General features: G+C 42.9%; 1 protein-coding gene across 1 annotated transcript in view; it reads right to left on the bottom strand.

The window, feature by feature from the left end:
• Window positions 1-272: 272 nt before the first annotated feature.
• The window catches only part of Cdc123 (cell division cycle 123), a 50,866-nt gene continuing 37,404 nt past the window's right edge, over window positions 273-13,734 (bottom strand). The window contains exons 9-13 of the mRNA XM_052729026.1: window positions 13,265-13,387; window positions 12,270-12,298; window positions 4,549-4,677; window positions 1,089-1,226; window positions 273-532 (exon numbers count right to left, since the gene is read on the bottom strand). Of these exons, the coding sequence (XP_052584986.1) occupies window positions 506-532; window positions 1,089-1,226; window positions 4,549-4,677; window positions 12,270-12,298; window positions 13,265-13,387 (446 nt within the window). The 3' untranslated portion in view covers window positions 273-505. The remainder of the gene's footprint in view (window positions 533-1,088; window positions 1,227-4,548; window positions 4,678-12,269; window positions 12,299-13,264; window positions 13,388-13,734) is intronic.

Here is a 13,734-nt window from a genome sequence, read left to right as displayed (position 1 = left end):
AATAATGTGTTTCGGCATGGCAACACCAGACACATATATCATTATAGTTTGTTCTGTCATTCCCCTGCCCAGCTCTACAGGCCCCTGCCCTGACCCTCACACTGGTCCCTTTCCTTCCCTCAGCACTCACTCCTGCTTTCTCTTTACATGACATCTACTACCCTCCCCTTCCCACATCATTCAAGCTCTCTTCTTCCCTCTCACCATCTCTTACTATTTCTGTAAAGCATAACTCTGACCACTGACCTGACAGGTATAAAGATGGAAAGAAATGTATTTCATAAAAGTCATTTTATTATCAGAACAGTATGCTTCCTTATGTTTAAGGTCTGTTTATTATGTGATTTTTTTTTTTTTTACGAGTACCCAAGTGCCTTCATCTTTCCCCAGGTGAACATACAGGAATATAAAAACCTATGACTTTGCACACTGCCCTCGACACCTCTGTCTCGTTTGAATCACTGGGAGCTGTGTTTCCTTCTTCTATTTATTCTCAAGGCAGCACTCAGTCGTCCTCTTGCTGATTTCTTTTCTGTAAAGGAAACCAAGAGTATGTTGAAGAAGCATATTCTAACTGGAATGTTTGCCCAGCCAAGGTCACTGTTTCTGTCAGAATGTGTCATTTTCTGGAGGTCTTCACAAAAGCTGTGGCTACAAATTATGGAAAAAACATGCTTTAACTAATTTGACAGTGACAACCCTCAGGCATCTGAATACTTTCTTCTTCTCTTTCTTACATGGTGCACACACTCCGACAAAGAAACATACATGGAAACACATATATTCACAATCACCATGTAGTAGCAGAGGAGACTTGGTCTTCAGGCCCCACGACAACATACATACTTCAAAGCTGGCAGTATGCAAATTTTTCAAAATGAGTATGTGTCATAAAAGTATCTTCTGCCATCCCTTCAGCTTGTAGTTCCTATTTACTTACAAAGTGGCCTAATTCTTTCACTGTGGTCCTTTAATTCATAATTAGCAATAAAAGTCCAGGTGGTCTAGGACTAAAAGGAAATGTCACAGAGCACACTTGAACCCCAATTGAAAAGGATGGCCAGCACATAAACTTCCATATACTCTACCAGCTTAAGAAAATCAATGAGCTTGTGAGCATCCTCCCCGGTGGAAAGGTCCACGAAGTCCTTGGGTAGTCGGTAGCTCAGATAGGGGCTGGGCTGTACTGTGACTTCACTGTTTGTACAGCGGAAAGCTGGTGAATCCTTTACAGAGAGAAAACAGCAAAGTCTGTCATTGTTTTTTAAGGTCTATTTTCCAAACTTAAAAATGACACTAGCACAATCTCAATGCCATTGTTCTCTTCTGTACTACAGAAGGAAGAAAACAAGATCCTAAAGTAAGAGAAGGTGCCAGAATTTAAAATAATTCTACATGGTCACTAGAAAGGGAATAGAAAGCCTTTCAAAGTAGTGTTCCATTTAGAGCTGAGTGGTCTCTAAGAGCTGCCTGCGTACACCACGGTGTGCTGTGGAGAAGCTCCTGAGCAGGACAGGGCCCAGTATTAGTACCCTCGGTGTCCAAGCACTCTCATACAGGCCAGAATTCTGTAATAATTATCATTTTCTACAGGTGTGCAGTTGGGAGGTATGCTCCTGCAAGTACTTTGCCCTTGGGGAAGTAATTTGCCCTTCATCGTGAGGGCAAATGAGTACCCTGGATTCCATAATCTTTTTATACCCCTCTTAAATCATCTGCCATCACACTGTCTATATGAACTGCAAGTTCATAGGTCACTAGTCTTCCAACTCATTCTTTAGTATATTTGGTCAAGTCTTGCATATGATATTTACATGTTGCCTTGTGCCAAAAAGGACTCCAGAGACAAAAGGTCTTGGCTTTAGACTTCCCAGGTGGCAGTTATCTAGGTGAGGATGGTTGGTGTCCAGCAGAGGAAGACAAAACAGGAACCTGAACAGGTTGGGACCAGGTAGCCCTGAAAAGTAGGCCACACCTTACACAGATAACCCAACTACTTGAGAAGTGTCATGTGCTCTGTGCGGGCTTTGTTCTGGGAATGGGAGATAGAGTGGGGGACCGGGAGACAGATGGTCAGTAGTGAACAAATCAATGACCAGACTATGTCAAGACAGTGAAGGAGTTATGGAACCAAAGAGCTATGTGCTAAGACAACGATGACCATTTTAGAGGGATGATCTGGAGGCTCTTTAGAGAGGGGCCATCTGGGCTGCAAGATGAACAGGGAGCAGAGCAGGCTTTGGAGCCCGTGGAGATGACTAGATCAAAGACTTTCAGGCAAAGCTGGGCTTTTCAGGCTTCTTAGGTCTCTAGAGTAGAGGGGAGTCTGGGTCTCTATGGTCCAAGGACAAGCAGGGCAAATACTATGGAAAGAGCCAGGAACCAAGTCCTGTCAAGTCTCAACCTCTAAGATTTAGAAGTAAATGAAAGACTGTGTGGAGAACAACCGTGTAAAAGCACTTCTGTTGAACAACTATGTCTCTCCTGCTTGGGTAAGTAATTCCGTCTTTCGGTTTAACAGCTCATTACTCTAAAATACCAACAGTGACAAAGTTCCTTCACTGGTTGATATGACACACACGAGCAGTGTCTGGCACTGTGTTAGCCCACAGATGTACCAAGGACAGGAGAGACACCATCCTTAGAAACCCTGAGTGCAGGAGGTAGCACATCAACAGGTGCTTGAAATGGTTTGGCAAGGACCACATTTGGCTAAATATCGATCTCACTCAGAGGTGCAAAGAGAAGGCCAAAGAGGGCCCAGGTCAGAAGAATGATGAGTAAGGGAAAGCTGAGTGAACTAAAACTTGCTCCTCATAAAGGCAGAGAAGCAGCTGGAAGAGCAGGAAGAGAGTGTGTATCCCTCCAAGAAAGAGATGGTGAGAACAGGAGGGCACCTGCCAAGCATCAGTAAGAGAAGGGCTGTGTGTCTGTTATCAGAGGTCAAAAGTCACTTAGGGCCTTTGCCAAAGGCAGGGTCTACGGAGTGCCAGAAGACTAGGAATGTGGGGACAGGCAGCAAGAGACTAGGGAGGTAGGCTGTGATGAGACACAGCTCCCAAGCTCTTGCAGCAGTTCCCTAACTGGATTTAGTTAGAGTTGGCTGTTGAGCAAGGGTGAACAAAGGCAACTTAACTGCAGCCTCCATTTAATAGAACTCTTCCTCTCCCAGCAACCATTTACCTTGCCTGTAGCTCCTCAGGCAAGCATGTTTAAGGATAGAAAAAGGTAATACAAATCTGTTTAAAGAAAGGTTAGCTGTGAAGATGGGGAAAAAGGATGAGTGTAGTTGCATAAATAAATGTGGTTAAAGAAAAAAAAAATTAAGATGGGAGCTACATGAACCTGGCTGAACCCTAACAGATAGGAGTAGACAACAAGAGGGTGAAAAGGCAGAAAAGAAGAGGGTGAAAAACACAACATGCTAAGTTCAGCAGAAAGCTCAGGTCTTAGGGGGGCAGGCAGGGGTGAGCTCAGGTCTTAGGAGGGCAGGCAGGGGTGAGCTCAGGTCTTAGGAGGGCAGGCGGGGGTGAGCTCAAGTCTTAGGAGGGCAGGCAGGGGTGAGCTCAGGGCTTAGAAGGGCAGGCAGGGGTGAGCTCAGGGCTTAGGTGGGCAGACAGGGGTGAGTTCAGGTCTTAGGAGGGCAGGCAGGGGTGAGCTCAAGTCTTAGAAGAACAGGCAAGGGTGAGCTCAGATCTTAGGCGGGCAGGCAGGGGTGAGCTCAGGTCTTAGAAGAACAGGCAAGGGTGAGCTCAGATCTTAGGCGGGCAGGCAGGGGTGAGCTCAGGTCTTAGAAGAACAGGCAAGGGTGAGCTCAGATCTTAGGCGGGCAGGCAGGGGTGAGCTCAGGGCTTAGAAGGGCAGGCAGGGGTGAGCTCAGGGCTTAGAAGGGCAGGCAGGGGTGAGCTCAGGGCTTAGGAGGGCAGGCAGGGGTGAGCTCAGGTCTTAGGAGGGCAGGCGGGGGTGAGCTCAAGTCTTAGGAGGGCAGGCAGGGGTGAACTCAAGTCTTAGAAGAACAGGCAGGGGTGAGCTCAGCTCTTAGGCGGGCAGGCAGGGGTGAGCCCAAGGCTTTGCAGACAACTGAGCTGAGTAACTTGTTCCTCTAGAGGGACTGAAAGGATCTGTTAAGAGGAAGACAGGAACAATGGCTGGAAGAGGTGGAACCACCTGGAGACTACTGAGATGAACGCTGACCAGGGACAGGCATCACAAAAGAAAGCAGAGGTCACACTGAAGAGACGCTGCTCTGGGTAGACATGCAGCCACTACTCTCTGTGAACACTCAGCAGGAAGCAAGGACCAGAGAAGCGGTGGTAAGAACTGACTGAGGGTCAAGGTTCTTCCAAGTGAGCATGACAGGCAGAGCGAAGACAACTAGAGTAAGTAGAAAAACTCTGCTTTCCAGGTAAAGGAATGAGCCACATGGACACTCACTCTGACAGGAAGTAACAGCTAGCAAAGCTGTGTCTACTGGACTCTGTCCCAGTGGTCCAGGTCCTGCCTACTCAATCCAGGGCGTGGTGAATGGACTGAAAAGGTTGGTCTTACCTGCCCCTGATCATCCCCTTCACTGAAGTCACCTCTTAGGTTGTTCTCAGATGTCAGCTCTTCCCAAGTAAACAACAATGAGTCTGTGACTTCCCCAAATGGATTAAAATCAATCAGCCATATCTTCCCCTAGAGCACAGACAGAAAAAAATCAGCTAAGTATAAAAGAAAAACAAACACAACCTATACTCTTTCATTAAAAAGGCATTTTCCTATTACGGTCCCTTAACTATCATCTTAAACTCTTGGGAACTATTTAAAAAAATCATTCCTCAGTGTCCCATCCAGGAGTCCCCTGTCAAAGCAGACAGAGCTAAGGGGCTGACTGATGTGGAGGGAAGAAAACCAGTCAGAAGGGCCCCATGAGGGCCCACTTAACACACTACAAAGAGTACAGAAATTTTATTTTTTATTTTAGTTTTCAATGTAGCATTTAGTTTGCACGTATGACAGATCTTGAAAGCACATGAAGGGGAGATGAAAAAGATTCTATCAGCTTTTGAAAGGAATTTCTTCTCTTCACAGACAGTCTACTAGACGCTCACCTAAGGGAAAGAATGCTCTAACTGTTCAACTGTGCCAGAGTCAGGGAGAGCTGAGCAGAAAGTGGCCAATAGAGACTTATCTGAACTGGGAATGTGTGCAACCCTAGGAAATCAAAGCCAGTGCATTTGGTCACAGAGCCATTTGGGACAAAGTAGACATGTTTACTTGAAATTTTTATCTTTCTTCTTCTGGATTGCTCTCTCTCTCTCTCTCTCTCTCTCTCTGCGTGTGTGTGTGTTGGTTAGGGGTACATGTATACAAGCCAGAGGGAGATGTCAGCTGTCTTCTTCAAATGCTCTCCCCTTATTTTTTGAGACAGAGTCTGTCACTGAACCTGCAACTCACTAATCAGGCGAGACAGGCTCAGCAAGTCCCAGGGACCGTCCTGTCTCCCTTCCCCAGTACTGGAATTACAAGCACATGCCACTGCACCCAGCTTTTCATCTGTGGGTTCTGGGAACCAAACTTAAGCCCTCATGACTGTGTGACAAGCCTTCTGAACTGAGCCTTCTCCCCAATCCCTGGTTTTCTACTGACATGTTCACTTATTATAACAATTAGATGTTTTATTATAAATGTGAAACTCTCATGTCTTGATCAGATAGCTGTATGTACAAATTTGGACATGCCAAAGGAAAGAGAATGCTGTTTTCATCTAGGCTAAAACAAAATGTTAGAGACGATGAGATACTTTAATAGGGCTTACTTCAGAAATATCCAGTCAATGGCACGGAGGCATTGAGAAGTTGTCACCACATGTCATGTGAGCAAGGTTTCTATTTAATATAACCCCAGGAGAAATCCTACAACTTTCTCTTGCCACTTGAGTCACTGGCACATCAGTCTGGCACCCACTTCTATATTCTGAGACCATGTGAAACAATACTGGCCATCAGTCAGCCTGGCATGGCACCACACTTCTTTGGGGGCTATGCGTAAGACAGCTTTAATACACTGCCTGTTTTAACAACATGGTTATCTTCCTCTCCAAATTCTTCCTTCTTGACTTTTGCTGGTTTGTTTTTTGAGACAGGGTTTTTCTGTGTAGCCCTGGCTGGCCTGGAACTCACTCTGTAGACCAGGCTGGCCTTGAACTCAGAGATCTGCCTGCCTCTGCCTCTGAGTGCTGGGATTAAAGTGTGCCACCACTGCCCGGTTCTACTTGACTTTTTATCACCAACAAAACTATCTCATTATCAAAAAGAGGAACTCTCAAAAGTGTGATACGGGCTGGAGAGATGGCTCAGAGGATAAGAGCAATGACTGCTCTTCCAGAGGTCCTGAGTTCAATTCCCAGCGACCACATGGTGGCTCACAACCATCTGTAATGAGATCTGGTGCCCTCTTCTGACCTGTAGTCATACATGCTGTATACAAAATAAATAAATCTTAAAAAAAAATAGAAAATGCCTTTTTAAAAAAAGTGTGATACCTGTTAGCATAGGAATATTGAGTTCTATAAACTAAACTATATCTCAATATAAAAACCAAAGTAATCTAATTTAAAGACAAAAACAAATCATCATTGGTAGCTGGCAGCATTTGCTCCAAAAGCCAGATGCCATTTCTAAAAGCCCCCAAAATAAAGTAAGGCAGCTGTATCGATGCATAAAACTGTGCAGAATTTTATGGTTGAACATGGTTTTTATGTGACATCTCAAGTCATCCTGAGCAGATAATTCCATTTAGGGAAATTCATAAGAAACAGTCAGACTAATGTTTCTTGTATCAACCAAATGACCACTCATCAAGCAAATGTCTCTGAACTAGGCACTGCATACTGCTTTGGAATATAAAGACCAATCAATAACAAGATCACAACACATTTCCTAAACAACCAAAACCCAACACCACCCACAATAAGGAGCACACTGGTTGGACAGAAGCAACCTCAGGGTGTTTACACCTGAGATTACAGCAGAGCACAGGATCACCTGGCTGGCTGAGGGACTGAGACCCACCCTGAATGTGGGCACAAAGTCTGAAGAATGGGGCCTCGGAGGGAGGGAAAATAAAAAGCAGACAGAAGCCCACAGTGCAGCACTGGGCCCATGCACACTCTCTCTGTTTCTCTGCTTCCTAGAATCCACGAGATGAGCAGCTCTGCTCTAGCACCTCTTTCTCTGATGTCTCAGTCACCAAAGGCTCACAGTGATGGTCCAAGTGACCATGGACTGAAACCTCTGAAACTGTAAGCCAAAAATCCATATTTCCTCCTTTTATTTACATCGTATGTTTCTTCAAAATAATAAAAGGCTGACACAGAAAAATTAGTGTTATCTAAGAACATAACTTCAAAGTATATTACTTAGAAACCAACAAAATTAGAAAGCAAGATATTTTAGCATACATTGTTGCTCAGTAACTAATAAATCAAGTAGCCAAAAAAAATAGGATTTTTCCATGTGATGAAGTCTACACACATATAAAAATAAACAAATAGCACAAAAGACTCCATTTTCTCCTAGTCAGTGCATCCGTTTATCACTCATTGCCAATACTGTTCATCAGTGTTGCCATCCCCTCCCCCAAATGTGTTGATTTTTAAGGGATCCTCAAGCACCATTTCTTCCAGGAGCTACAGATTTTAGCAACAAATGTGATCTAGATATAGCTACCAGTAGAATACAGCACGCACAAGCCAAACCTCCTTTGGCAAGCGCATACAGAAAGTTTCCAAGGGCATGATCAAGTTACAAAGCCAAACTTACAATAGCAAAACTCAAAATTAAACATATATTCTGTCCAGAAAGGAATGAAACTGCAAGTTAATAACAATACAGCACATCACAACAGAAAAGATGAGAGAGGGACAAAAATGATTTCTTTAAGAGTCTAAAATAAGAGGCAGATAGATCTCTGCGAGTTTCAGCCCAAATTGCTCCACACAGTGAGTTGTGAGTTCTAGACCAGGTAGAGCTACATAGCAAAACCCTGTCTCACAAAAAAAAAAAAAAAAAAAAAAAAAAAAAAAAAAAAAAAAAAAAAAAAAAAAAGAATGTACATAATGACTCTCAATTCTACCAGTATATTATCATCCCTGAGGGAGCTTCTGAAAACGTTTTTCAGTGCCCCATCTCAGACTTATTGAATGGGTGGGTCACCAATGTGCCGAGCACAGAACAGTAAGACTATAGCACTGAATCAACTTGCCCAACCACAATAAACACAGACGTGTCAAAGTGTCGCCAGGTACAAACTCATTTCAGTTGTATTTCATGAACCAGACCACTTACATACGTGAGTTAGCTTTCTACAAGAATAGCCACACAATAATATATTCAAGAAAGTGTCTAACAAACTCTTATATATGTGCCATTGAGTAACTGCAAATGAGTTTTACAATATGGTCTAAACCTCTGAACAGAAACTGTCATGATGTTTAGACTGGCGTGCTTCTCACTTTTAAAAATGTAACAAGCTACGGCAGCAAAAAAAAAAAAAAAAAAAAAAAAAATGTAACAAGCTTCAGATCCTCAAGATCTCAGCTACCATTACTCTTGTACTTGTCCAACTCACGTTAAGAAATTCCTCAACTCTTTTACAGGCTAAACAGCTGCATCTACCTGTCAGCCCTACTAAGTCAGTGATCAGGACACTTGCCAGGAACAGAAGAAGACAGCTTGCCAGATTCCAACATTTTCAACTGCCAGTGTATGAAATAACTGGTTTAGTATCTGTACAATGTGGGCAGAGAACACATACCTCACAGCATTATATAGAGAGATATGGAATTAAATGATACTAAAAGCCCTTTGGGAAAAAAGCATGTTCTAGACAGTAGACTGGGTTTATCCTGCTCTAATTGCCTTGATGCTGCCTGCAGCAGGCCACTCCTCACAAACATTTACATGTTTGCCACTTCCATGTCAAGATAATAAATTCCTCCACTGTCTGAGATTGTCTTGTTTGAAGCTTCCTGTCAGAATCGCAGCAGCTAGCACAGCACAGATTCATAAATGATGGCCCTGTGAGTGATCTGCCAATGTCTGTAGTATGAAGCAGAGCTGAGCGATAGCAGGGACTCTTGCCTGTAGGATCAGATTTCTATTCATAAACTACCCTCGCCTCTCACTTTTCTGAGGTTTATCTCCACAAAGCTGAAACTTCCTAAAACATCATTCCTTGTCTTTACCCCATTTCATCTATCCTTTTGTGTATGTGTGATGTGCATACATGTGTGATATGTGGTCACATTATGTACATGTATGTACACATGGAAACCAGAGGCTTACATCAAGCTATCTTCCTGGATTTCTCTCCGCTTCACTTACTGAGGCATGGTCTCTCACTGGATCCAGAGCTGACTGATTTGGCTACTCTAGCTGCCAGCCTGTCCCAGGAACTTCTCGTCTCTACCCTGGAGAGCTGTGTTTACAGGTGTTACACCATGACCTTCTATGTGGTTCTGGGGACTGAACTCCGATCATCATCACTTGCACCACAAACACTTTATCCACTGGATCCTCTTCCCGGCTCCTAATTCATCTCATTTTATAACCCTTTCTATTGCTTAGTATCTACCATCACTCTAGAAGACAGAGAGGTGAAGGACGGGAAATGTTTTGACTTAATAGGAGGAAACAGCTAACAGTTACTAGGAGGCATGATTCTATGGGCCACAGTCCCTTGGTCAAAAAGAATTCGAAGTTGTGACAGGCACCACAGTCACAGTGGAGCAGGAATGAGATACCTGATGGTGAACAGGCCAGACATGAGAAAATATATTTGCTATCTTCTAATAGCTCAGTCATCAAGTAGGAATCACAGGACAATATTCAGACCAAGGCTTCTCTGAGATCATGTGGCTTAGACAGTGAACTCTCTGCTGTGGGAAGCTTGGATTAAGTCAAGCCTTTGTTTTCTTCTCATCGAATCAGTTTGCAACACTTTTAAGATGTTAATTGAAAGTGTTAGAAATTTCTCAAAAGAAGACATACAGATGGCCAACAGACACAAAAAAATGCTCAAAACCACTCACCAGAGGTGTGTAAATTAAAGCTCCAATGATATACTACCTCATGGCAGCCAGAGCAGCTGCTATCCAAAAGAACAAAGGTAACAAGCGTTGGCAAGGATTGGGGGACAGTGAGTCCTCATATATTGCTGAGAGCAATGCAAGCTATCCCAGCCCATGAGGAACAGCATGGAAGTTCCTCAAAAAGTTAGAAATAGGCCTGCATCTCAGCCTGTAAAGGCTCTTCTTTCTGACAATGCTGATGAGCTGGGTTTGACTCCTGGAACCCACATGGTGGAAAGAGAAAAGCACATGCAAGCGCATCTGCACTCTCACACATTATCAATGTAAAAATAAAATAAAATAAAAATGGAAGCACCGTCCGACCCAGCAATCTCAGTCCTTGGCATACATCCAAGGAGGGGAAGTGAGTGCCTGAAGAAACTGCTGTCCTCCCATCTGTATCTTCAACACTACTCACAACAGCCTGGAAGTGTGGACAGCCTAAGGGTCAATCAGCTGATAAATGGATAAAGAAAATGTGATCCAAATACACAACAGAATAGTGTTGAGCAATAAAAAAATAAAAAAAAAAAAAAAAATTGCTAGCCAGTTGTCTGAGCCAATACGGGTGAGCTAGAAAGCTTTACATAAGTGAACTAAGCCAGGCAAGGGCAAATACCATATGATCTCATTCATATTTGAAATCAAACCTGGGATCTCACAGGAGTCAAGAGTAGAAAGGTGGCTACCAGAGGCTGGGTGGAGAGCAAGATGGGCAGAAGTTGATCAATGTACAACGTTAATAAAGAGGAATAAGAAGTTCTGGTGTGCTACTGCATATCAGAGTGACTATTAGGATGGTCAACCTTTTAACATTGAGATAGGATATTGTCACTTCAAATGTACGGGGTCCCATTCATAGCTATCCTGGGACACATGTGACCACAGGCTGCAGTTTGGAAATGCCTACTAGATAATGATGATGTACTGTGTGGTTCAATGAACCAAGAGAATTTTGAATGTTCTTACCATAAAGAAATGACAAATACTTGAGTAGAAAGATGTTTACACAGAACTAAACATTACACAGTGCAGACATGTATTGAAACGCTGAATTCGTTTAATTTTTACATTTTTATGTATTAGATAAAAAATAAATTTAAGTTTAAAATGTCAGCCTGGGGCTGGGGAGATAACTCAGTTGGTAAAGTGCTTGCCTCACAGCCATGGGGGCCCAAATTTGATCCCCAGAAACCACAGAAAAATGTCAGGCATGGTTGGCACACATGTGTAAGCCAGTACTGGGGAGGGGAGACAGGAAGACCCCTAAGGCTCACTGCCCAGCCGGCCTCATTTAATTGATGAGATCCAGGCCAATGACAGTTGCTGCCTTGGTGGAGACAGGCAGCATTTCTGAGGATGCTACCAGAGTTTATCCTTTGTCTATGTGCACAACCCACATCCACATGAATACACATAAATACACATGTGCAGCTTTCACACACACACTTGAAAAAATTTAAAGGATAAATCTATTAAAGGAAAAAATAAAGAATAAATGTAAACAAATTCACATCTTTAGTCTAAAGCAAGTCATACAAAAAACCTTTCAGTTGGCTTTTAAAAAAAAATTAAGGCCGGGCGGTGGTGGTGCACGCCTTTAATCCTAGCACTCGGGAGGCAGAGGCAGGCGGATCTCTCTGAGTTCGAGGCCAGCCTGGGCTACCAAGTGAGTTCCAGGAAAGGCGCAAAGCTACACAGAGAAACCCTGTCTTGGAAAAAAAATAAATAAATAAAAATAAATAAAATTAAGTACCAAATGACAAATTCCTGGCCACTTAAACTGTGTACAATGAATCATTTTCAGCAGAGCCAGGTCTCCCCAAAATTGTGAAGAAAGACATAATGTAGCCACTTATTTATCTACTTGTTCTTTTACTAGTCCCTGCATTTAGGGCACATGGTCATAATCCTAACACACAGGAGCAAGGGCAGGAGGGTCATGAGTTTAAAGCCAACCTGGTTCCAGGACAGCAGAGCTACATGGAGAGACTGTTGCAAAACCAAAAATACTGAGTTTATTCGTGTTGGGTATACTACTGTAAGGAACAGCCTCGGCTTGAGGACACATATCCTGAGCAGCAGGCCTTTCACAACCTTAATGGCTGGGAACTATTCTCCTGATTTTAAAGCAAGTTAACTACAGGCTACTTACCCTACTGTCTCTGTATATATCGAACACAACTGCAAAAAAGAAAAAGCTCAGTTACTAATAAACTAATACTTTTATAATTAATATCTCTTTTTTAAACTCAAGTACGCTTTATTACTAACACAGCAGATCATTAGCCTTGAATACTTACTACTTCTAAATCTCCAAACTCAGTCAGTAATGGTGGCCCATGCTCCTTAGCACTGGGGAAACTAAGGCAGGAGGATTGCTGCAAGGTAAGGGTCAGCTTGGACCAGTGGTATCCAGGCCAGTGGACTACAGTGTGAGACTGCCCCAAAATCACAACCATTGACTCACTGATGAAATAAAATTCCAGACATAAAAGCGCCCTGTGCTGTGTTCCTTGTGTGACTGCCTCCTCCTTCTCTGCAAACGAATGCCAACATCATCTAAACCAGCTGCTTACATGGGCAGAGGAAGCTATCACCAAAGAAATACTAATAAAAGGAGCATCCATCACTTATCTGAGACGTGAAATGAGTAAAATTTGTCATGAGAAAGCACAAAATGTAATTATGAGACAGCACAATTCATCTTCTTTTTTAATTAAATCTGCTATGGAACCCAGTCGTGGCAAGTAGAAAAGGCATAAATCATAGGTCTAATTCTAGGTTATTCAAAAAACTCTCAATATACCACAAACTTTCAGTTCCTCAAAACAACCCAGCTGTTTGCTCTGCAGTCACTGCTGTCTTTGATTATGCAGACAGAAGCTAAAAGGAGAAGCACTCTGCTCTCCACACAGATCCTGTGAAATGCACAAACATCTCCAAGCACGAAGAGAAAACTGCCTTAGAATCAAATAACATTATCTAATTAAATGAGGTGAAATGGACACAGAAATAATCAGGGATAACAACTGGTAATATAGTAACATGCTAAAAGCACGGACCTTTGAGCTGAGTGTTAAAAATGGACCATAGTGTGTGAGGCTCAGTAAGCAGTCTCACGTCACTGCACCGACAGAGAATACTCACAGTCTTCATCTAAGAATTTATACTGTATGTGCTTCTTGAAAAAGTCTTGAATGCATCTGCAGATTTCTTCTTTTTGTTTTGAAATATGGTCATAGTATTGCGTGTAGTCTCTTTGAGAAATACCTGACAAGAAAACATTCCACGCTGTTAGTATACAGTACTCCTAAAGTGCCAACATGTAATTCAAAGTAGAAATCATGTAGATCTCATTCCATTTCTCTGTCATTGGGCGATCCCTGTGTCTTTCTTGGGGTCCTGTTTTCCGGGTAGCCTCCCTGGTGATGTGAGTAGCAGACAATTCATCCTTGTTTCATGTCTAGTATCCTGCTATGAGTGAGTACATACCATGTTTGTCTTTCTGAGTCTGGGTTACCTCACTCAGGATGATTTTTTCTAGATCCATCCATTTGTCTGCAAACCTCATGATGCCATTGTTTTTTTCTGCTGAGTAGTATTCCATTGTGTATATG

This window comes from Peromyscus californicus, unplaced genomic scaffold (assembly GCF_007827085.1).
Source record: "Peromyscus californicus insignis strain IS unplaced genomic scaffold, ASM782708v3 Scaffold_8__1_contigs__length_139910024, whole genome shotgun sequence".
Lineage (NCBI taxonomy): Eukaryota > Metazoa > Chordata > Mammalia > Rodentia > Cricetidae > Peromyscus > Peromyscus californicus.
This window is presented reverse-complemented; position numbering and strand designations above follow the sequence as displayed.